This window comes from Aythya marila (assembly GCF_965140915.1).
Source record: "Aythya marila genome assembly, chromosome: 2".
NCBI lineage: Eukaryota > Metazoa > Chordata > Aves > Anseriformes > Anatidae > Aythya > Aythya marila.
Genome location: NC_139043.1, coordinates 58,203,186 through 58,229,248, shown reverse-complemented (window position 1 = coordinate 58,229,248; position 26,063 = coordinate 58,203,186). Strand labels below are relative to the sequence as shown.

At 40.4% G+C, this 26,063-nt stretch overlaps 1 protein-coding gene across 9 annotated transcripts in view; it reads left to right on the top strand.

Annotated features, from left to right (window-relative positions):
* Positions 1-26,063, top strand: part of HECW1 (HECT, C2 and WW domain containing E3 ubiquitin protein ligase 1) — a 268,296-nt gene that overhangs the window by 74,344 nt on the left and 167,889 nt on the right. For all 9 annotated transcript variants that reach the window (XR_014316964.1, XM_082753993.1, XM_082753989.1 and 6 more), the window contains 2 exons: positions 10,177-10,501; positions 25,692-25,799. Coding sequence is in view for 8 of the 9 variants with exons in the window: in XM_082753989.1 (XP_082610115.1) it covers positions 10,177-10,501; positions 25,692-25,799 (433 nt within the window). In the remaining variant the exon portion in view is untranslated. The remainder of the gene's footprint in view (positions 1-10,176; positions 10,502-25,691; positions 25,800-26,063) is intronic.

Sequence of the window (26,063 nt, the reverse complement as noted above, 5' to 3'; positions counted from 1 at the left end):
TGTAGCCAATTAATTTCAAAATGTCAGGGAATATTGCAGCCCTTGTCGAAAGGTAGGAGATGGAGCCAAGGGCATGCACAACAAGCTGGTGTCTAGCTGAGGGGCTGGCTCGCTGCAATGGTTTGTTGTTGTTTGGAGATGAAAGGAGTGGTTGACGTAGGCATTAATACACAGCCGCCTGCTCAGAGCTACCTGCCTCTGCCCTGCCTCTCTGCCCGAGGGGGGTAAGGTACTGGCACTTCAAATCACTTTTCTCTTAATAAGAAATGAAGACAGGGTAAAAAGCACGTTAGAGGCAATGAATAAAATGAGATTTAAAATGCTGTCATTGGTGTGGAGTGGGATGTCAGCTGGAAGGAACCGTGGATGAGAAGAGTTACTTTCCATCCCTCCTGGGTTTTGTGTGTTTATTGTCCCCATGTGGAAACCAGTGCCTGCCTTATGGCTGATACAGCATTTAATGCCTCATTCCCTACCCTTTCCTATCTAGGAGAGAGGGGAGAATGGTAATATTAACGAGTGATAAAGAGATGCCCTGAGAATAAAAAGGGATGGGAAGAAGAAAGACAAACTGTCACCTGGGACCATGAGATGTGAGGGACGTGGTACAGAGGAGCAGGACCTCACTGACAGTCTGCAGTCAAGGGAGGCAGCAGGGAAGCCTTACGCTCTTCTTGCAGGGAATGGTGCTTGTGATGCCTGTAGAAATTGTGCAACTAATAGCAGCGATGAGCACCTTGTGACATGTGTATGGATCTGTGTGTGCTGTGCAGAGTGTCTGGGCAGGGAGAGAAGCATTGTTGGAGGCAGTAGTGCATAGGTAGGTGCGAACTCTGCAAGATAAATACTCCTCCGATATGTTCCCACGAACCTGTGGTTTGCAGAGATTTGTACATGTACTTGTGTCTGAAGGGGGGCTCATCAACATGAAAAGCTTTTGATATCTATGCTGGATTGCTTTCTGTTGCCTTTTGTGTGTGTGTGAATTTTACAAATAATAACTCGTGCCTAAGATCTATGTAATACATTTGACTATTTTTTTGTTTGTTTGTTTCTTCTATCTGGTGGCGGTATACAGTACAGAAATCACGTGAACTTTGTTTTTTAGTAAGCAGGTATACATCATGGCAGGTATAGTATAGCTCCAACATTAGATAATGTTGAGGTTTTTAGAACTCAGACATCGTTTTTTTTTTCAGCAAAAAGTTTTCAGAAGAGTCTTTGGACTCTCTGGGGAGTTGAGAAACGTGGGGCTACTTCTGAGCAGAGAAATGATTGTAGCTGACAGTTCTGGGAAACGTTGTACATTACTGGATATCCTTCTGCAGCTCGTATTTACTCTGCATCGTTGCCTTCATAATCTCCTAAATTTTGCAAGACTTCTTCACAGCTTTTCCTGTAAACCTCTCCTGCATTTACTGGTATTACACGTTTGAAGAGACCTGTACGTGCAGTGTGTACAGTATGCTGTGTAATTTCTTTTACTTGGTTATTTTTCTCCAGAAGCACCATCTTGTTTGCAACAATTTTATATTGTTGCCTGGAAAATGAGACTAATCTTAAAAAATCAGGTAGTAGAATTTAGTACGTTCTTTTAATATGCCTTATGATGTGTTTTCTGTTTCACATGCTTAAATGTACTTATAATATACATTTTCTGCCACCCTTGGGTGTACTTTGCCCAGTTATGTTTTTCCTATAAAATCTTGCATCCTGAGAAGCTTATATACATGTCTTACTCCATCCCATCTGACTTAATATCCCTAACCCAGGATCCCAACAGTTGCAGTCTCCTTGTACAGGTGAAGAGAGGCGGAGCTGAATAATCTTGGCGAAAGCCTTACCTGGATCTCAGTCTTTTTCTGGAGAAGCCTGTCTCCTCCCTCTGCCTACACGGGAAGTCTTGGAAACCTACAGTCTGAAATGAGATGACTTAGGTACTTAGCTGAACTTGGGTGAGTCCAGGACACTGTGAGTGCTATTAAAGATACTGGTGTTTTGCATGGGGGAAGGACTGGAAGAACTGAAGCCGCTGGTTACAAAAATGCATCAGGTAAGTGGTCGTTATTGTGCTGTGCAGAACCTGAAGCAGGGCATCCATCTGGTCAGGGCTTCTCAGTACAAACAGCAGTTGCTCACTGTACAGAAGAGCAGCAACGTGTTCAGCCTGCAGAGGAGAGCCACCTCCTGTTCTTACCTCCTCCTGAGACCCCTTTGGAGTAAGTAGATCTCCTGGGAGACCAGCAAAGTCCAGCTGGACATGATGAACAGAGTGAGGAGACTTGAAATAAATTCGCTGACATGGGGGGCATGTGGGCTCTTTTGGACATCTCTCTGCTGAGAATGTTTCTTTAAACACCAGATCAAAGAAACTTTGATCTGTTTGTTGTTGCTTTTCTTAAAGTGATTGTTGCTTGTAAATATTGTCCTTGGCTTTGAAAAGTTGAGAAGTGGAGATGTTTAGTCTTTGGCATCGCAGTCACCAGGACTGTATCTGTGAAGCTGGCGTTGATGGACATGAGAATGGATGTTAGGAGAGGGCTCGTTCTCCTACCAGCCAAATGCCTCATCTTGCACCTGGTGAGAGGCAGTCGCTGTGCTGCCTGTCTAGTACTGCAGCAGTGTAGCACCACTTCTGTGCCTGCTCCTGATGTTTAAAACCAAGCCAAAATACAGATTTCCTGTTCCGTGTGTCATAAAGTCCTAGCAAAGGTTAGCGTTTTGGACTTCAGAGTTTTTGATAGTGGCATATGAGCAGATCGTCAGGTACTTTCTTTCATTTTGCAGTGTGAAAAGAACAGAGTGAAGCTATGCGGTATTATCATGGCTTCAAATGTTACTATACTGACCCTTTTATTATTTCCTTAGACTTATCTTTTTGTGTTTTTATATTCAGGCCATATTGCATGTTTACCTGTTGTCGTGTACAAGGATATATATATTTTTTAAATATTGGCAATGTTTTCAGACCTTTTTTTCTATAACGGGTAAGCCTGATGACTGTTTCTCATTCTTCACTGCGTCAAATTGCTGAGAAAGTATTTTTTTCATGCTACTGATTTCAGAGAAGTTAAGAATTCAGTTTTGTTCTTAGCTGCATTCTGTTGCAGAAACGTCCAAGTGCCTTCTGTAGTGAACTGTGGCTGGATTGTCACTGTGTCAATACCAACTTGTTGAATGCAACACTGTTAATTGCGCCTAGGGTGAGACATAAGTAGTCTACAATGTTCAAGCTTGGAGTGATCCCATCCAAACCCAGTGAAATGTCAGTTTTCCACAGAGGCTTGTTTTGTTTACACACTTTCAGGAGTGCAGATCTTAATTCTTGGAGTCATTTAATTGGAAATGTGATGTGCATGCCTTTCAGCATAATCTCTTGGGTTCACTAGTCAGCACTTTTTTCTTACTTATCCAGAAGGAGTAGAGAAAAAGCATCATTAACTGTTTTTCTTACTTTATCTGAACTCCAAGAATTTGCCTTCAATCATTATGCCCAATAGTCTAGCTCCTATCTGCTCGTGCCCACAAGATTGTTCATGTGCTCTCAGAAAATACGGACTGCTCTTAATTGCCAGGGGCAGTTGCTGTTGGATGCACTTTGTAGATGCTAAAAGTGTGTCTGGTTACTGCTGCTAGCTTTTGCTGCCTTATCACTAATATGCCTGCATCGGGAATCAATCCCACACACCAGCACCAAACCTTGCCAGTCTGACCTCGAGGCCAACTCTTTCATTTTGATTCAAATTTTTGCAATGATTTGCACATCACTGAAGCAAAGTTAAATGCAAGAGGATGCATTAACATAGCAGTAAAGCTCGACTGGAAATGCGCAAAGGTCAGGAAATGGAAAAATGAACTCCCTATTAATGTCCTTTTGACCCACTGCAGATGTGTAATGGCTTTGATTTCCGATTAGTGTTTATTATAGGCATAAATAAATATATATACAGTGTGCCAAAGATGTGCAATATTAAGACAAATGCACTGAACATTTTTTGGTGTTAGTGTGGCGTGCATCCCTTTGAAACATTTGCAACCTCCTTCATTTCAGCCTTCCCAGGGGCAGCAGTGTCATCTGGACACTCTTTAAAACCTTTCAGGAAAAAAGGTTTTCATTAGACTCTGGGATCCTGTGACTCTGTCATGTTATTAAATGATTCATTTGGAGCTCTGAGAAACCACTCTTGTGCCTCACAAGTATAGGGTCCGATCCTGTAAAGTTATCTTGCTGTCCAAATTCTTTGGCTCTGTAGCAATCCCAAGGCTGATGATTTTCATGGTGGATGGCTGAACCATTTGCAGAGGATTTTGTACAGCTGCTTGCACTGTAAGACCTTGTTTACTGGATTTTGCTGCACTGTAAGCCATGCTTTACAAATATATATATGTATATATATTTGTGCTAACAGTTACACTAACAATTCTTCCAAAATTCAAATGTCCAAAGGGATTTTTGCTCATGTGTTGAGAAAGAAATAAATAGCTGTGATAGGTGGGAGTAGTTGGGGGCAGTTATAATGGAAGCTGAAACTGTAACCTTGATTACAGCTTATTTAAATCTATATTTCTACTTAACCTTGCATTGCCTTGCACTTCATGTAGTTGATTGTAGTGCGTCCTCAGTGAAGGAAAATGCAAATGTTCTCTTTGTGGGTAATTTCCAGGGTGGATATCACATGCCCTGTTAAGAGAACCATCCCTAGGCAAACAGGAGGAAATCTGTGCATTTCTTTTACTTTTCTCTTGCTCAGAGTTTGTCAGAGGGAGAGTGTGCCTCCCCTGGAAGCTGCTGAGCACAAGGGACCTCCAGGGCTATGGGTGGTGGGGCAACAGACGGGGGAAGAGATTGAGAGCAGCAGCAGCATCAGTGGAGATGGGAATGCTGCTGGGAAGAAGCAGACCCTACAGCACGTCTCTGGGGCTGTGAAAAGCAGGAGAGCATCACAGGGAAATATTTGTTTTCATTTTCTTGCTTTCACCCAGCCTTTTTACTCTTTGACCCAACAGAGCTGAGTTTTCTCTCTTGAAGAAGTTACTGGGGTTTAATTTGTGCTCTAATAAAAGTTTTATGTACTGAAAGCCCTTTTGGTAGGCTCACCTTGAAGTTGGTCTGCCTCGAAGCTTTGGCAGAGTCCCATCGCTTCCCCCCCCCGCTGTAGGTAGTGCTACGTTATTGCTTGTCTTTCTGGCTCAGTCTTGAGATTTTGCCCTGAGTGTTCACATGCAGGCCACGACTAGGTCTTTAAAATCTTTTTATGTTGTCTCTCAACCACCCAACTGAATCTTTCCTAGAAGCTGTTACTACCTTATATTTCTGCTAGTGCAATATCCTACTTGATACATGTAACCTTATCTTACTTAAAGCTGCTCAGAAGACTTCTGTCATAATTTATCTCTTTCACAAGGCTAGCCTAATTTTTTATCTCTCTTGATTCCTCTTTCTCTTTTACAAAATCATAAGCGTTTAGTTGTCATTTGTAGGGCTTATAAGGAGAACCTTTATCTCCCAATAAAAAAACAAGAGTCTGACTACACATCTGATTTTCCCATGATGTTAGACTTGGCTACAGTCCTATTAAATTTTTGGACAAGTAAATGTGCTCTGTCTCAGGCTTTCCATCACAGAAAACTACCTCCCTATCTTTCTCAGTACTTGCCCTTGAAATTCTGGTTGCAGTGATGCCTGCAGACGTCTGTAAAGCTACATATCCCTCAATTTGAGCCCACTGTCATGCTGGCTATTGTCTCCTTGTTTCTTGTAACCTCCTCTTCTGCCAATACATCACAATAGTGATGAGTTGTATTTCAATCGTATAATATCTTCAGTATGGACAGTAAAAGTCTCTCCTACCACCATCCCGACTGCACAAATACCTCTCTGTCAACACAGCTGTAGGAAGTAACTGGTTGTCAGTTTGGGTATCTAAAAGCCAGTTCTGAATCTCCTGAGCAGACAATAGAGCTGGATCCTTGCAGATGCTTAGCTGGGATCTGTCTCTGTATGGCTAAAGCATCATGTACCCTTCTGGCATGACGTAAAATAATACCAAGTAATATCACCTCCCCAGACGTGAAGCACTACATCTCTCCAGCAGAAGTTGCTGCATGGCAGCTCTGAATCCTTTGGAGAAATTCACTAGGAAGACGACCGATAATCTCAGAGAGGGAGATGGTACTAGTTTTTGGGGCAGTGAAGGAAAAGGCAGGGGTTGCAGCAATTTTGCTGCCCGGTGCCAAAAACCAGGCAACGAGAGAGGTGTGAGTGTGAAAGGGGGAGAATGTGGAAATAAAATCTGTGAACTGTTTTTCTCAGTATTTACTGATTGTAGGTTCTCTATATGTGCATCTTTGAGATCTGTTTTCTTTACAATCAGATCTTGTCTGCTGCTTCCTTTTGACTGCACCCTTCTGCTAAAATTCATTCTTATCTGACATTTGTTTTGTCAGATGGGCTAAGTGATGTAAATAAGAGGCAAGGTCTGCCCACAGATAATTCTCCAGAAATGTCATTTTGAGTAGGACTTTTATATAGCTAGTTTTACTCTGCACATTGTTATTTTATGGCTAAATACTTGTTGCTGAGCTGTCTGGCTACAAAAGGGCTCTTTCTGATATCAAAAAGAAATGTAGTTACTAAATTAATTGGAGGAAATGCTAATTTACAAAGCTGATAGCAGTAGAAAACCTATTTGTTGTCCAACTGTGATGATTTTTTTTCATGTTGTCCTTGACTGGATATTAATTTAACTCTACATTTCTTCTTAGTTCAGTAAACTAAAATTACTTATGGATGTCCTATCACATTACTATGCATTATGTTCATTCAAATGAGGAATGTCAAGAGAGAGAGACTTTTCAATCTGTTACTTCGGGTGTTGAACACAAAAGTAACTGGATTGCTGATATAACTGAAATACTGTCCATTCCTGTCACATTGTTCCCCCTGCACCAGATGAATTCAGAGGGAATAGCCAAGCAGCAGGACAGTCACCAAGGCAATATTGGCGTCCTTGATTTAGGACATGCTTGAGATCACGTTGGACACATCATAGGTGTGTGATGTATCTAAATATGGCAAGACAGGCCCTTTTAGGACAAAATCTGAAATACTGTTGTGTTGTGTTGTTGGGGCAACATTTGGCCATCTGTTATTCTTGCTCTATAATGTACATTGTACACTCTTTATTAAAAATTAGGCTACAGCTAAGTGTATACAGTGTGCTTAGTGTACCTATGCCTCTAAGGAACAGAGGAAATAAATATGATCTCAACCCATACCCCCCCCTCCAAAAAAAAAAAAAAGGTTCATTTTTGATGTGCTAGGTATATATGGTGGATCAGATTGCTTCCACAAGGAATAGAGAGGACCTCTTTATAATTTGTAAGCCATTTTACTGTGGTCGGGAATCAGGGCTTAGGGGCTGCGTGCACATTTTACAGGCAGATATTGTTGGAATTACATGAAAAACATTCAAAACTGTTAATCACACGTGGACTAACTATTTTTCCTAACCTTTTTTCTACTTATTCATACATCTGTGCATATATATTTTGATGACGTTATTGAATCCAGATAATTATGGCTCACTATATTGTCCTATTTGCTTGGTGTTTTTTTGTTTGTTTGTTTGTTTTTTTTTTTGGTTTTGTTTTTTTTGTTTGTTTTTTGTTTGTTTGTTTGTTTGTTTGTTGTTGTTTGTTTTGTTTTTGTTTTGTTTTTCTGTTTGGGGATTTCCTTTTTTTAGATGATTTGTGTTGAATCAATGCTGGAAATAAGGGAGACAGATTTCTGGAGAATGTAACCTTCTGGATTACTTTCAGGCTTTGCTGTTCATGCCATTGACATTGATATACAAGCAAATGGGAACTTAGAGAATTCAAACATATTGATGAATATACCATTTTTCATTAAAATGGGTTAAAGTCATGCTGAAGGTGAAAAAGTCACGTTTGTTAATTCTGCTTTAATTTGAAAGTATGCAATTAATTAATACACTCTACCATTACCATTCAAAAATGGAAGTATCTGTAGAACCACTGTTCCCTGGAGTACTTTGTCACCAGAAATAAAAGGTCTGCCTTCGAACTGAAATACATGTACCTTGTGGGTAGCGCACTATGAGCAAAGGAAGCCATGTTAATGAGGCAGACCAATACAAGAAGAGTGGGCTTGAAATTCTTTATATTCCTATCTCACCATTACAAAACCAATAATAGTCTTCCCAGGTGCTGTTGTGACAGCATATACCTTCTTGACAAAGTGGCAGGAATTTCTATTGGTTTAAATTACTGCCTAGAGCCTGGTAGTTGTGCATGCACAGAAGTGCTTCCCAGTTTTAAATATGTACACAGCATACAATAAGTTTTTTTTGTTTGTTTGTTTGTTTGTTTGTTTATGAAGATGATGCATTTTCTGTTTGCAGGGTGCACTGTTTTATATACTGTGGACTCTCTTTTTTTTTTGTTTGTTTCAAACAGTGAATAAAAGTAACTGTTAGAAAAGAAAAAGCAAAAGTAGGATTAGGTGCATAACAAATGCTATCTGATGTGAGCAGTGCATGCACTTCATTCCCCCCCAGACATGCTTCCTTCTGTTCCTCTATTTCTATTGCAACCTTTTGCATTTTTCGCTTCCATCGTGCCAGCATTCACTCTAAGGTGTGGCATCCCCGCTGGAGCTATTTTTGCTATAAACCCAGTTTAATGCAGTAAGTGAGGATTTGGGTCATTGGATTGTAAGTGTTGTAGGGCACTTTCTGCGAAGTGACAGCATGTTCTAAGGGTAAAAACATGCTGGGTGAATTTTTTGCTCTCTCCGTACAGCTTTTGTGCAATGGAATTGTAGGACATAATAATAGGTGTCTTAATTATTCTGCAAAAATTGATATTATTTAATAAACAATATGTTTTGCTTTTTCAGGGCTGATTTTTCTCCTGTACTACCATAGTCTTAATAGATACCAGGGTTAAATGTCTGCTTGGCTGGACAAAAGAGCTAAGATTTTTCTTCCACTTAATTTGTTTGAGTTCAAAAGGATGATTTGACTTCTGGTCATGTGAAAAGCATTTCATAGCGTACTGGAAAGCTGTCTGGGTTTGTGTCTAACGGACTTGACAGCATGGTTGGCAACAGATGGATAATGGAAAACTAATGAATAATGAAAAGCCAAGTGATTGAAATAGCAGAGCTGCAGGGAGAGAAAAGGGAAAGCAGGGAAGAAAAGTGGGAAAACAAACAGCACAGAAGTAAGCAATAACCAGTATTTTGATCAGTATCAAGGCAGGTCTTCACATCTAAATTAACCCATCATAACTTAAGCATTCTCCATCTGCCAACTCACAAGAACTCGTGCACCATGACGCATTTTGTACAAGTCACTCGGCTTGCCTCGAGGAAGGAGAGTAGGTTGGAATTTAAATAATTTTTCAACTGCTGACATGATGACTACTCTGCAGTAATCTCCTCCACTCCCATTAATTGTCCAGTATGTTCCCAAATCTCTGCCAGAGAGGGTGTGCATAGTATCTTTCACTCTCCTGCAAAAAACAAAGCAGGGCAATAGTATGAGAAGCTGTCAGCTCTGTGGAGACTCTGCAACACTCAGTTTGTATTTACAGTCCAGTGAAAATGTCTTTATTTTGGTATCAGGGACAACTCCGTTTTCATTGCTCGAACTCTTCAGACATGAGGCTCTTACTCATTGTTAACCACTCCACCAAATGGGATGGGTTCTCTGTGGCAAAAGATTCCTCTGCAAATGTAACAAGGATTACTAGGAAGATTGACTCCATGAGTCAAATATGGGAAGGCTACCTCCTGATGCTGAAAGAGAACTGCTCTCCATCTGATTGATAGTCACAGTGTTGGTGTCTGGATACGCGTATTAACTTGGAGGAAGCTAGCTACTATTGATTCTCTCACACACTGCCGATTGCAGCTGGGCTCGGTGGTATAAGGCTTGCTTTTGCACTTCTTTTCGTGGTAAGAATTGAGGAGTAGAAGTTGAAGTAGCAGCCTCTGTTGCCTGCTGAACCTTTCTGTATCTCTTTTTTGCGGTGCCAGATGCTCTTTTCTTGCTTTCTCATTCCGATGCACTAATTTTCATAAGCTTTGACATCATTGAAACATGAATCATACTGTAAATACTATCCTTTCTTTTTTTTTTTTCTTCACAGAATCTGTACCAAAACAGGTTCCTGGGCCTGGCAGCCATGGCGTCTCCATCAAGGAACTCACAAAATCGGCGCCGGTGCAAGGAGCCCCTCAGATACAGCTATAACCCTGACCAGTTCCATAACATGGACATCAGGAACAACTCCCACGAGACAGTCACTATTCCTAGGTCTACCAGTGACACGGACCTTGTCACTTCGGACAGCCGATCGACCCTGATGGTCAGCAGCTCCTACTACTCCATCGGGCACTCACAGGACCTAGTGATATACTGGGATATAAAGGAGGAAGTGGATGCAGGGGACTGGATTGGCATGTATCTCATTGGTAAGTCCCTCTTCCCCCTTCCCCTTTGGTCTTCTTGCTACTTTTTTTTAGTTGTAAGCATTAGAGTAATAAGAGATGATGGTAATTACAGGCTAATACAGATCCACTGAGTATAAACTTTAAGTGGGTTTATATACAACAAGATTTCTTCTCCTCCTGAATTTCTAGTTGCAGTCCTGGCCCTGACTTTCTCTTCAACAGAGATATGAGAATCCTTTCTATCGACAGTTTATTGAAATTTCAAGACACTTTATTTTCAGCCATTTGGATTTTGTGGAAAATGCCTTCTATATAAAGAAAGCATAATGTTTTCAGGGTTTCCTCTCACAAGTCCTTGAGTAATCTGTGACAGATGAGAGGTTTTACAAGTCAAGAATATGAATCATTAAAAAACCCTGTGAAACAGAATGCCTTTCCTGTATAGCCAGAGGATATTTTGATATGAACAATAATAATTATAGACTGAGGCAGTCTGGAGTCCCAGATGACTTTTTCTTTTTTCTTTTTTTTTTTTCTTTTGCACATTGGAAGCTGTATTCAGCCATTAGCATATTTTTGGCATCTCCATCTGTGTAAAGGCAGCCCCACAGAAAAGTAATAAGAAATGCTTTCAATGGACATTTACCTAATTGTTTCACTTCAATATAAAACAAGCATTTTGATCTGGCTTGGTTCCTATGGAAATGGTCCCACTGAAGTCTGCATTAACTCTTTTCCCTCTGGTAAGTTTTGAACATGGTGGATCAGTTTCAGTCACATTCCTCAGTGGATTAGAGGTCTTAAAATGTGAAGCTCTAAATGTTTTCTGAAAAACAGTGGCTTGGTAAAGAAGGTGGACTCATATCAGTACATTTGAAAATTTATACAAATTTGTAATTTGTAAATTGTGCATTCTACAAGGGAAATATTGGTGAAATGCTGCCGGTACCTGTTTAGATAAGCGTGCCTAGCCCTTAGCAGATATTTCAGTTCAGTGTTTTCAGATATTTCAGTTCAGTGTTTCAGTTCAAATCTCAGGTGTTTCAGTTCAGTGTTTTGCCTTGCCTAGTCAGCAAGCCAAACAAAACCAGGTAAAGCATAAGAGGTTGTGAGGGGCTTTTGGAGCAATCGTAGGGAGTGAAAGTGTTGGTCGGGTGCTTTAGTGGACAAGATCAGAAGGGTCGGCATCGTGTGCTGAGGATGTGGGGAACACAGGTGTTGGCAGGGTAGGGGATACAAGAATGAGCTGGATGGGAGGTCAGAGAGTGCAGAGGAGCCCTGTTTGGCATAGTGGTAGGCACTGGAAAAGGAGTTCGGTCTATTTATGTGACTTGGAGAAGGGGAGGATGAGGATGGCTGTGGAAAAGAGTGTGGGGTGCAGGAAGCCAGGCTTCAATACTTTGTCCTGTGAGTAACCTCATAAAATACCCTGTTTTGAAAATAAAGGTAGGCTTCTGGAATTTAAAATATTTTAGGAAAACAAAACAGACAAAAAAGAAAAAAATAGAGACTGGATTCAAAACAGATGCACTGAAAGCAGTTTGGTTTGTTGGCCTTAATAATTACTTGTGTTTACAGTTAGGATTGCCTTTGACTGTTTTATTTGAACAGATGAGAAGGCTGCCATTTCTAGGCATTATGGAATACTCTATGCCTATTCTGCAGCAGTGCAGACAACTCATGAAGGACTACCTTGCTTCAGTAAAAACAGGCAAAAGCATCACTTCTGGTGGTCTGCTGTAAACAGAATGTCCACAGAGCTGTTGCATATTGGATGAACTCATTCAGCCAGGTTTCATAGCTCAGATGTTGTATCAAGGGCTATAAAGATATATCCTGTATTTCTTTGATAGGTAACCTGCACACACAGGGGATTAGCTGGGAGTGAAAAATCCTCCCTGCTATGCCTCTGTAATTTACCTTATCAACCAGGGTGTTGCTCAAGACACCCCAATAAATTAGAATTAGAATAAATTAGAAGTATAAATTGTGAAATACATCCTTGCCCCTGCTGGCTGAATGTTTGGTATTAAAGGAAATAATCAGTGATTCATTCTGACACATACTGCTGCCAAATGAAAAATGATTAGTGTGTCCAGTCTCCAAGAAACAGTTGGCCCTTGATATCTTTGGAAGTGTTTTGTCTCTGTCCTCTCAGGTTCCTAATCTAAGTAGCCAGGGTAATAGCAGGCAGCAGCACCCATCAGTCCTTTCTCACTTCCCTTCCAAAACCTGACGTGAGGTGAGATTATTTTTTTTGGTTCCCGTAAAGCAACAACCTGGGAGACTGTGAAGTTCACATGCTTTTCTTTTTTTTGTACTGGTTTTAACGTGGAAAAAAATTTGGAGACTAAGAAGGTGACTGGTGCAATGGCTGTATCTACATTAATGACATGGAGCAAACCTTGAGGAACAGGTTTTCAGAAGCAAACAGCTGCTGAACTCATTTTGGAGGGCTTGGCTTTCAAGCAGTTCCAGTCTGGCTGACAGAGCACCCTTGGATAGCTGTAGGGCACCTTTCAGTTCAGATCCACCAGGAGAGAATTGAGATTTTGTGCCTGAAGATCACCGCACAGTGTGAACCGAAGTAGGGACAGTTGGAAAGGGTCATTCCAAAAGCATACTTCTGTCCTGAAATAAAACACTCTGTTCAACATTTGTGATAAATCCACAGGAATGGGAGATCCAGACATCCTAATGGGTTGGATTTGTGTGTGCGCTTGCACAGATTTCCCTAGTCTGCACTCCTGATTAGGGAGGAAACGTTTCTGGCCTTGTGGATCTGACCTTCACGATGTAAACTGATATATGACTATGTTTTGAATTAGCAGCCAGCCAGACTGGAACAAGAGAACCAAAGAAAGTATGAGCTTTTCCCAGTCTTCTCAATAGGGGATTAATGTTGGAGCCTATTATTACCACTTGCGCGGCAACACTGTTAACTATTGCAGTGCTGCTGGTCATGCCAGTGTTTGTCTCAAAGCCAGCTCTCTGTTACAGTCCAATCCTTTTTGTGATTATTTTGGGTTTGTGAGATTTGACCGGAAAGGTTTGAATGTAGCAATGCTTTATTATTGTGGTGAAAGCACACAAACCATGAAAACATGGAGAAATCATTTGTGTCCTTGCGGTATCAGGAGTGTGGCGTTGGTTTTTCTATAAAACTCAATGCAGGAGCATGAGAGTTATTATTTATTATTTGTCTTGTGAGAGCTTCTGAGCATCTGTGGAAGGGGCTATACGAAGCAGAACAGAAGGCAGTTCCCACCTCAGAGGAGTTTAGTCACTGCTGTTATAGTATTCTAGGAAATATCTCCAAATAATCTTATATGAGTGTTGACTTTGAAATGCATAAAAATAAATCTGCTCTTGCCACTACCATCACTAAAATTTTAATGATACCTAATAAACTGCAGGCTTCAGAACAAAGATGTTCCAAGTCTGAGGAAATACAGCTGTTATAGAAGGCTTCCAGAAGAAAAAGAGCACAAATGGTATAGATCAGATGTTTTGATACAGAAACCATAGTGCATTTTGGGATGTTATTCAAAGCTTAAGGCTGTCTGAAGAAGAAGTAAGGGAGTCCTCCATTTAGGGAAATTCTGGCTGCTTGTGGCGCAGTTGCTTTTATCGAAAATGAAGGTATCTTTTATTCTCCCCTTCAATCCATGTGCAGATTCATAAGGATGTCCAAAAGGGAAACAAGCTTTGCAGGAGCAGGTAAAAGCTGGATTTAGAGCTGATTCTTAGTGTTTGTTCATGGTCTTAGGAAATGGACTAGGTAACCAGTCAGTCTCACATAAAACAGTCTAAAAAATGGTGTCTGTGTATCTCATGCCAAAAATATTATTGATTGTATCTACACTGTAGCTGTGTGAAAACATTCATACACACCTACCTGAATTTGTTGAAGTGCCATAGAAAAACTGGTTGAAAAGAGTTTAATAAATGTTGACTCTTTTAAAATATAGGTGCTGTTACTTCAATGCATTTTAAGAATAGCCATGGTAAAATGACAAAAAAATATGAGAATTTGAAGGACAAGCCTTTCTGGGTGTTTAAGACATCGTGCCTTCAGGAGTAGGAGTTACATTTCATGCCTGCCAAACTAGAACTCTGGAGATGATTTAACTTCCCCTTATAGTATATAGTATATCATTATACTACATACTATATCAGCTCCAAGCTATGCAAAAAAAATCTAAATTCTGTGACAACTCACCTGAGGTGTGCATGTGCTGTCCCTCAAGAGAATTATAACACTTTGAATATCGACAGTCTTTCAGAATAATCAAAAATTCATGTAAACACTCAAAAAAAGAGTTATTTGAGGAATTTGAACATGATAACACAGCTTTGTTTCTATTTAAAAATCTCTGGATTTTTATGAGCTTTCTTTGCAAAAAAGCTACAGGTAAAGAAAACACACACTGAAGAAAAGGTGAAATGAAAACAAAGGTTTGAATAGTGAAGATAGTGTATTTATAGTCTTTTTTTAAAAAAAACAAAAAAAAAACAAACCAAAACAAAACAAAACAAAAAAACACCATCGTTTAGTAGCTACTGTGAGACAGATGGAATATTTGCAGTTATTTATCTCAGTTTTCTCTTCTTCTGTTATCTCGTTTGCTATTACTATTTGCTCCAGTATGAAGCCTCTTAGATAAATTAATATGGACTGCTGGCAGCTCCTCTAGATAAAGAGCTATCTTATAATTACTGCAGTAGCATTTTAGCTGCTACTAGATTTCACTTCTGTCATCATCTCCATATCTGATGTAGAGTAGCTAATGAGAAATGTTTAAACCAGACTTGGAAAGAATCATTTGCTCCAGTGTCTGTGCACACTGATGGCAGGAATTTATCAGTGCTGATGTTGCACTCTTCTTACCAGTATGCAATAAACTCTTTTTCTTTTGACATTTCCTTGTGGGAAAGCAAAACATTATTAAAGGCTGTTTATTAAATGTTTCTTTGTACGCAAATCTTGTAGGGTCCAGTTTCCTGCCTTTCTTTGTTTTTTTTTTGACAGAGGAGTAGTTCTCAAATTTATAGAAGTAAGAATGCCTTGACCTAATTAGTGACTGAAGTTTAGCTTTAAAACAGCACGTTTTGGTCCTCTGCTTTAGCCAGTGATGTTATTTCTCTCCCCAAAAGGCAATTTTCAGCATAATCCAACAAACCTCATTACTGAAGCAAATGGAAAGAGCCCCGTATTCTTCCTGCAGTCCGGCTTGGATCAGGGCTTGTTTGTACAGCTATTTCACCAGACGAGCAGCACGTACAAGCAGAATGTCACATGCGGCCAGCAGAGATGGAAAATGTTAGAAATGGCAATGTGCTGGGACTTGTGGGTCCCTGCATTACAGCTCTAATCTCTGACTTTGGTTTTCTGTGCATTTGGTCTGCTTGCTCCACCTCTCTGCCTTAGAAATATTGGTAAAACAAAGCCCTTCACAATGTGCCCACTTAGAGGACAGTGATTTTTGTTGATGTTTGAATTTTATGTTTTGGGGTTAACCATCTTTCTAATCCTTCAATGACCCCAAATCATAACATTCTCTTCTTTAGGACTTCTCCTCGGTGGGTCATCTTGTGGTTGGTCTCTCTCTGGGCTGGGGATAGTAGCCGTGCCTTGCTGTGGTCACATCAGCAAGTTACGTGTTGTACAACACCTGCAGTTCTGCTCTCTCTGTGAAACGTCAACAGAGGTGCCCGGCAGCCACACAGCTTTCACCAAGCACAGCACTATTTGTTTCAGGAAAAAAAAAGTATTAGAGGAGCAAACCTGCCACACAAAAAGGACAGTAGAAAAGCTACACAAATGCTGAACAGAGGAGGTCTTAGCTATCAGAGGCCTTGGCAGGTACATTACTGCAGCAGTATCTGTTCTTTGTTCCCACCTGGCTGCTCTGGGATCTGGTGGGAGTGACTTGTCATTTCAGGCTGAGTCACTTTTTTGTATTTCTCAGTTCTGTATCTAGTGGACCACTTGTGCTACACAAAACCAGGATACACCATTTCCAGACCTACCGACTGTGGCACTTACAGTTAGCTTTTGCCTCAGTTTCACCTCTTCAGATCTTTGAATATTAGGCTACAGATACAGCTTTGGACCCATTCTCCCTTTCAGTGCTTCCAAGGTTTGTGTCTGTCATTTATGTACTGCTAACCTTATTAGTAGCAATGTACCAACAAGCTCTTTCTATAAAGGGATTAGTGCAGTGGTATTGTGCTTTATGGCATGGTCATAAATCCACAGTAGTAATGTTAAAGAAACCTGTAGGTTGCCAGTTCTTTTCCTTTCTGTATATTAAATATGTGGTAGAGAGGCTTTTACTGTGTGCCAAAAGATTCCCATTTTCTTTTAGCATTTCTCCAGGAAATAACAACTGTGGTATTACGAAATTTTCCAGGTAACCTTGCAGAAGAGTTTTCTGCTTCAGTTGTCATCTTGAATATCTGGAGAGGAAAACAATGCAGGCAAGGAGTACGGCAGCCTCATGCCTCCTCTGTGATTTGCAGCACCCTTACGCCCTTGGATAAAACTACTTCTGTGCTGTGGGGCCCATATTGCTGTATAGACCAAGCTGATAATGAGGACAGTAATGATCATCTACTAAAGCATTTTGAGGAAATCAGACCGTGGGGGGATACTGGTGCACAAAAAGCCAGCTTATGGCCTCAATTCCTCAAAAATAAAAAAGTAATCCACGAAGCAAGTTAAGATGTTGACTGGGTAGACTCAGTCATAGCATTAACAGTGGACAGCACAAATGTAACTCTTGGCAGGATGCAGCTTAGCCCAAAAAGATGTGTTCTCTGTGGGTTGTCAAGCTAGCCATGTGGCTATGTGCATTTTGAAGGTTCAGCATGTGTTTTGCTTAGTTTTCTAAATCAAACTACATCATTCTTCTCACTCCTTGTTGTTTATAACACTTCAATGCAATGTTCATAATATTTGAATATTCTCATGCTGTCCTTCACAACTCCTGTAACGACTGTCTATGCATTCAGCTTTCCTAATCTTTTCTTATCCTCTGATCTCTCCAGCCCTAAAGACATTTTTTCTTCGCTGAAGATCTTCTACTTTGTGATAAGCTTATAATTGAATGCCATTTTTTCAGATAAAATTGCTTCAGACTCTCAAGAGATTCTTTATCAATAGTACTTCTGTGCCAACACCTGAGTTGTGTGGGCTTTTCCTTTTTTTGCTGCTGTATCAGATCACAAACTCCTGTTTAATTTGCTGTCTGCTGTTACATCTTTCAACATTACTTTAAGTCCATTTTTCAAGTACTGCAAATTATTTCTCCCCATTATTTAATGAACATTGTTACCATGCACAAGTGTCATTCTTGTTCACATTTCAGATCTCCCTATGTCCCTTTATATCATGTCTTTATACTGCCTTGGGCATGCAACATCCCTTATTTTAGTATCTTCAATAAATTTTCATGGATTCACTGTTTTACCCTTGTCCACATTTTCCAAATTGTACTGTAATCATTGGGAAGGGAAGGCTTCCACTGATTGCAAGAACTTTGGACTGAATATTATCTTAAAAACAAACAAAACCAACAACAACAACAAAAAGCTCTTTCATGTTGTACCTCACCAAACATTGCATTTTTTCTGATTTCAGTATGCACAGAGGCAGTCGTTGTTTGGATTCCTTTCTCCCATCTTCACTTGTGCATGCAAAGACAAATGTCATTAATTGTGGAGAAATATGTGCAATGCATACCTAAAGTATAGCTGTAGCTGTACAAAAAGACAGATGTGTCCCACCTGCCACAGTGGTGAGAAGAAATCTGGAAGCGCTGGAACTTTACCAAACTGTTTTTGCTCAGCCCCACCTCAGCTCTTTGCTTTCTTCATTCCATTCACGTTTTGTGGTCTGTGGGTTTTTGGTAGATTTGTAGGTTACTGGAGAGAACCGGATAGGAGGTAGGTTGTGCTGGAGCACGGATCCCAAACACCTCAGGGATACCGTGGGAGAACAGTAGTCAGCAGTTCCACTATTAGCTGGAGGCTCCCCTATTACAGGGAAGGAGGGAGAAGTGCCTCAGGTGACAGAATTCAAACTCTCTGTGGGATACTGTCAAGTGCAAGGAAGGCAGGACGGTGAGGAAGGGCTTGATCCACAGTTCATCCACAGCCTTTTGAAAACCTCCATCACACCAAAAATGTAATATCATCTTGACAACTGGCAGTCTTGTGTTCCCTTTTTTTATTGATATCAGTACTGCAAAAGATCAGAGTATCTCCCAGCAGTAAATTGGAGGCTACTGATGTGCTAGAGGTAATGTCACATATGATAATGTCAGAAATGGTTCCAAAAGTAAGCCAGATGTTCAAAGGTAAGAGTGTTTTGCTGAAAGTTGCAACTCCTTGATTTGGGGAGTGGATGCAGGTGTCCTTTGGGTTTCGTGTGTCTCTTTCTGCTTTTTGAACCAAGAAAAGTTGCACCTTTGCCAAATATCTTTCCCCATTTTATTATGGTTTATGCTTTTTGTCTTGTTTTTCCTCTCTTTTCTACTCTCCACTCATTGTTCACATTTTCTACCTCCCATTTTACCACCCACCCAGCTAAAGAAAAATAATTTTTGTGATATTAAAATAGAACCACTCGTGTACTTAAAGCACATACACAGCTGTTAGATCAAGGGCTGAGTTTTCAGCACCAATGAAGGATTAGATCCTTGTTTTCCAGAACTCTTCTCCCTAAGAAATTACAGGAGGATGGCTGCTAGCTGTAAATTGCGGTATATTTGCTGTCCCTTTGTGACGTTAATGTACCTTCACCAAAGATGCTGTGAATTGAGATACGACAAGACAATGTGTAGTTTGAAATGAGAGAAGCAATTCCTTCAGGCTGAATTTTGCACAAACTGTGCTTATCAAAGCAGTGTTGTATTCACGTCTTACTCAAATAAAAAGGTGGCAGAAATTGGCAAATGAATTAACAGTGAATTTTTGATCCATATTAGAGTTGGATCCATAGCTGTTGAGGCAAGTGGAAACATTCCTATTGACTTTTATAACGATAGCCATTATTTGTGATTTTCTACTGTGGTATCTTTGTAAATAAGAAATTTGTCATCATTTTATGTTCACCTTCAAATGATAAATTGGGTGGCAGGAGAATAAACATCAGAAATAGAAAACTTATCCATGGCATGCACTTAGATTATCTGGCAAAATAGTTTCATTTTTTTTGATATTCTGTGCTTTATAATGCCCCTTTCCTGCAATTTTCCATGCAAATCGCAAAACAGATCAACTGGAGCTAGATCTTTTTGTCCAGAAAACAATTTTAAGAGTATTTTCCTGACTACATTCAGATGTCATTGTAGTACAGACATACATATTGACCAAAAGCACTTTTAAATTTCAAGCTAAAGCAAATTTGTTCAACTAAAGACGATAAATCCTTCTGTGATTTCAGCAGTACAGCATTTCTTATTCATAAGGGATGAAGACATGAAGTTTAGCTTCTAGTTTTATGCTATAATTGCACAAAGTTTATAGAAAGCACATGTTGTAATATGCAGTGCTAAACCAAACTAATGATGGATAAGAGACTGTAATACTGTAGTAAGTTCAGGAACCTGTCTGATGTTGTGCTCCTCTCTCATGTTGGGTATTTGTTTCTTTGAATGTAGCCCAGATATTTTAAGTTCTGTAGTTACTATTCTTGAAGAACATGGAAAGATAGATCATATTTATCAGCAAAACACTGTTTGGGAAGGGGCATTGTTTCTTCTTTTCCTCCCTCTTAACCCAAACTGACCAAAAGGGTGACCAAAAGGGTCACTCTGCTGTTTGTAATATGTATGTCAGTCCTTCTGAGGAAGAGGTACAAACTGTGTTCCTCTGGGGTAATTTCAGACAAGCTTTCAAATACTGAGATCCTGTCTGCTTAGTGTAGGCTGCTGACAGAGACTGAAGTTCTTAAAATATTTTTACAGACCTTTTTGCGGGGTAGCCTTTATCAACATTTTCCCTAATTCGTCTGAAGAACAGCATGCTTTTTGTCCATTTGTTACTGCTTTTCATCGGAAAGATAGCTTTCTTTGGTGATGGCTCTTTATCTCTCTATAGATAGTGCTTGTAAAGTATGTGGGGATCTCTCAGCATGGAAGTGACAGTGCAGAATATTTCTAGTGGTAAATGGCTGTGCTTGGAGGTATTTGGTTCAGTAAGGACAAGCAGTCTGTCAGAGTCTTTACTGGTTCCCAAGCTCTTGCTAATATTTGCCTCTGGGGTGCCTTGGTCCCTCTAGCTGCTTCTCAGGCCCCTGCAGCCCAGTGCGTGCTCATTCATCACCTTCCCCTTTTTCCTCCAGGGACGTGCGAGGTGCCGGAGACCAGCTGCCTCTGCTCCTACCCCAACACAGCTTTGTGGGTGTGCAGCCACTTCCCCTGCTCCGTGAGAGCACCTTCTGCCAGCTCCCCCGCCAGCCTGACTCAGCTGCCATGCGGTCCCCGTCTCCAGCTGATGTTCAAAGGGCAGTGCATCTCGAATGCTCCTTCACTTGGCAGTTTTCTAAATTAGCTCCCAGTTTTCCATCTGGGGAAATGCAGCCTCAGATCTGAGGGTGATTGCAAAATGTTTGCTTTTGGTCAAGTGGGCCCGAACCCAGGCTGTGCAGTGGGGATTGCCAGCTAAGCAGAGAGCTAGTGTAAATGTTAATCTTATTTCAGAAATAGAGGGAGGGAGATGCATTACAATGCTTCATTGGAAAAATGTCAAAAGCCATTAGCTGCTGGCTGAAATATATGAAAGGGAGCAGCGGTAGCTATGTGCTTCATTTTGTGTAGAGCTGAAATGAAGCATTTCACCATTTACCTTAGGGTATTAAGGTACAACATGTTTTTAAGCTCTGTTCCTTTGTTATAGGAATTATTACTAGAAATGCAAAGTATTTTTTTCCTTTGCACGTACCTTTTTTCTATTTAAGATACCCTATTATCTCTGCACTTATATATGGTGGGTTGTTGATATATATACACATATATACACACAAGCACATACATGTATACACAGTACAGTAAACAGCTGTGTATTTCACATGCACAATTTTATTACTCAATATGCTACATATACAGTGTCAACCTCTGGGGAATAGCAGGTCTGGATTAGTATCACCTGCCAACTAAATCAGGTCGATAGGAGGTATTCATACGTTCCATCCTCCTGAACAGTTTCAACTACTGCTATTTTTTCCTTGATAGGAGATGTTCCTTTGTCTTTTATCTTTCAAAGATGCATCCCTTGAAAACATGAAAAAGAAAGATTTCCTGTTTGGACCTGGATGTATTTTTAGACCTAAATTTTGTCTGGCTTAAGAATCCCAACTGTCTTAAATTTCTGTTTAACTAAAAATAAGCTTTATTTCTTTGGAAAGAGGAGATACCTAGCTTTTCAAAAGATACAGGCAGGGCTTACATCTGGTTGTGAGAAGGACCTACTTACTGGATTTCTAAGCCATGAGATTTGTAAATATGTTTTGTTTGTATTATAAATTTATCTCATCCTTACTCTGATCATTTACGCTTCAGTTAACAAGCTTCTTTATTTTGTAAGAGCTAAAAGTAACAGGACCAAGATACTTTTTTTGGTTTCTTTTCTTGTAATCTACACAAAATGGGTAGTGTTGGAGAGTAGTAATCAATGACTCTACTGTTCCTACTTGGGGTGACCTGCGTATTTCAGACTGTGGGAAACTCATTGTAAGACATCCTTTCTGCTACCCAAGCCTGTATTTTTGTTGCTGTCTGTAAACTGTGAGTGCATGACTAACTCTGTCTGTATCCCTTCCCTGACATGCTGTGTGACCTGACCTTTTGCTTTGGACACTGTTTCTGTACACTCCCATCTCCTAGCAGGAGACAGCGTGCAGATGTTGCTTGGTGAGAACAGTTGGTTCTGTCTTTCCCATATTCTCACCTGTCAGCTCTAACTGTAGACCAACCTGCTTCTTCCTTTCCTTCATTTTCCTTCTACCTTGAACATGTAGATGGAGAGTGGTCTTTTTTCTTAGCTTGCTTTGCCAGGCGTTCTGGCTGTTTTCTACAAAAAGAAGGAGAGGGCTTTCCACAGTCATCCCTGCTGGCTCAGCCTGTAATACAAATGTGATTTGGTTCGGGTATGGGCAGATGCTGACATCTCAGTCAAATTAGAGAGATTGTGTGACACAGAGCTCGTACTGCCATTATGCCAGCTGTGGGAAGCAGACAACAACCCATCCAGTGTTCGAGCCAGCTGGCCCCAACAGATAGTACGTATGAATACAGCATTTTAAATCTGATTCTGGGATCTCTTGTGCTGCTAAACTCTGGCCTAAAATGTCTGTGATTTATTAAGCAAAGCCACCCAGTTTAGCTCGGCTAACCCTTCTTAAGCAACACGGTATTTTGTAAACAGTATATCTTGAAAAACAGTAATTATCCATGCATCTTAATCACATGGCAGGTGTTGGAGCATCTCCAGCAGCTTCCAGAGCCTAAATATGACAAATAAACGTCACGAGAGATGAAACTGGAGAGCAGCAAGCCTGAGCTGAGGGATGTCCTCTGTATGCAGTCAGTTTCAAAGCTCCAACTCAGCACAACATTTTAGTATACGCTCACCTCTAAGTATAAAGCATTTTCCCTGTCAGTTCACATGTTTATATCTCCTTGTATGTATATACATGCTCCTGCTTCCACAGAATGACGTGGGTAATACTGGATAATCTGCATCCAGGATGGTCCTTACTAAAGTAGTCGAAGACTTATGCTTATCTGCCCCTTTTATGTGATTTTACATTTAAAAGAAGACAAAACTAGCTGTAAAGAACAAGAACAGACAAAGAACAGAAATTGTACCAGAGGATTTTACTGTTGAAGGTTTACTACAGGAAAGTACTGTGTGAATGTGCTGAAAAATTTCCACTTCTATACAGAGCAGGAAACACAGCTAGTGAAATAATTACTGACAATTAGCAAGTCAGCAAAGGGAAAATGTATTGTAGATAGCATAGCTGTTTATAATTATCCATTGCAATCATTATTGACCTCTTTAAAAGGATTTCCTCTGTAAATCCCTCAAGAGAGTGGCACCAAAGAGTTCCATGTTGGTAGCCCACTTATCTTTCTCCTTGGAGAGCACAACTATGTAAAACTGAAACAATAACATTGACATTTGCCTGCTGCTTTATTCTTTCAGTGAAAGTGTAATTTCCTTCAAATTAAAAGTTTAGTCTGTTTAACCTTTGCATATATATAGTTGAATAATATGTTGTTCTTAGAGTGTCTTGACTTTGTCCTTTGTATGCCATTCAGCAGCCTCCCGAAGACACTGTGCTTGGTTCTGTATGACAGATAAACCTGCCCATTGATACAGACCTCTCTGGCCACATGTCTATTGTTTTTTACTTGTTTGTCTCGTTTCTGGAGGTCATTTCAATGTCTGTGCCAGCATGGCAAGAGGCGCAGCATTCATGGTAGCACCGTGAGTGCAGAAATGGCAAGCTCTGTGGCCATGCTGGCTCTGGGCACTGTTTTCATGTCTCTGCATCACCTCGTGCTGCTCTGTGCCTCCAAGTAGCCTGGTCAAAGGTGGCCTTATGTGGTCTGCATAGTTCTGCAGGTTGTCACAGCATCACTCCATTCTCAGATTCCTCAGATGTGGAGTCCTTTTGTCATGATGGCATCACCTTTGTTTTCTCACTGACCTATGTGGTAATGAAGTGATGTTTATAGTTGATGTGTTTTAATACTCGATTTAGTGGATCATACTTTTCCTTAGGTTTTTGCATGACCAATGATTAGTGTAATTGTCTTTGGAACAGAATTGCAGCACCCACCCAGCTCTTTCTCAACAGCACGGTTGACTCAGTTAGTGTGTTTCTACAAGTCTCTGTCAAAGTTAAAACTGCCTTCATTGCTCTCTGGTCGCTGTAGGTAGAACTCAGCCTTTTGCTTTGTGCAGATGTGAGATCCACAAAACTGAGTAGTGAGGCCATGGCTTGGAGATGCAGCATAGCCAACAGGGCTGCCACCTCGGCCCTCAGAGTGCTCAGCCACCCTGGCCTGTCACAGGCCCCTACCTCCAATTCCCACACTCCTCAAATGCTCTGTAAATGTCTATTTTATTTTTGCTGTGCTGATTCCATTTACTGATGATCAAAACCATGTGTACTGTCCTGGTATGGTGGCAATATGTGCATTTTTGTTGTCTTGGAAGCCAATGTAAGCTCCTAAGCAAGGATGGGCCATGGCAGGGCCTCACGAGCACTTCTTTTGGCTGTTGAACGAGAGAGGGTCAAGAAGCAGACCCTTGCCCTGAGCCTGGGGTGTGTTTGCTGCCATCTGTACTGGATAGGACTTCTGGATTTCTCGTGAAAAGAGCTGGTTGAAGCAGTCTACAATGAAACTTGGAAGCAAACTCAAAATGAATTAGCATGGACCATCAGAAGGCTGCTTTTCAGACTCAGTGCCTTGCCCTAGTGTTCTTTACACATAGCCCTTTGCATGCAAGGCGGTTGCTTTCTCAGCGTTCAGCCCAAGAGCTGTCAGCAACTTTTTATAGATTGCTCATGGATCCAGACATCTTTGAAACTCAGCGTGATAGTCTAACAACCTCTAGGTGTCTCAAAATGCCGTGAGTGGACAGCACTTCTTCATCAGTCATTTGGTTTTAAAGGCTGAGAGGTGTTTGTGAAGTTAGTGTAACAATTCTTCAAACATAAATATCGTTCACTGTCTACTACAAGAAATAACCCCCCTCTCTTATGGTAATAGTGAGTGTAGCACAGATGCATACACACAGCTATTCTCTGATTTTTATTTTTATTTTTATTTTTTTAAGGGAAGAACTGGTGCAAAGGGGGATTATTTTTTTGCTACCATTTTCTGTTTCAGCTAGACAATTAGTTTTAATTAGGAAGGGGTTGATCTATGGTAAGCCACATGTTTTCATATTTGAGAATTTTGTAAGGATGTGTCTTTTAAAATTCCATCCAAAAAAATCTGCGATTTTAAGAAGCACTGCAGTTATTTCACATATAAATGAATGAAAAAAATATATCTGAGCATGTGGTACCAAGCTGTCTAGCAACCATAGCATGTTCTGTAAATCCAAAACCATATTTTAAGTCTGACTCTCTGCTTTGTGTGTTGTCATAACATGCAGTTGATGATACTGTTTTCTTTGTTCATAGATGAAGTTTTGTCCGAAAACTTTTTGGACTACAAGAACCGTGGCGTCAATGGCTCTCATCGTGGTCAGATTGTCTGGAAGATTGATGCTAGTTCTTACTTTGTGGAGCGTAAGTATTTTTTCAATTTTACTACAGAATTGCAGAAAGATAATTGAACTGCTTAGGTTGTTCTTGTGATATTCTAATACCCAATATATCCTTTAAAAGGGCTAAAAATTTTAACACAACTTTGAATGTGTTAAGAGGAATGGAAATGCTTTATGGAGTAGGAAAACATAGCTTCTACAAGCAAATAAATTTTGTGGATATTGACTTACGTATATATATATTCAATGTAGCTATAAATAAGTATTTAATCAATTTGCTTTTATT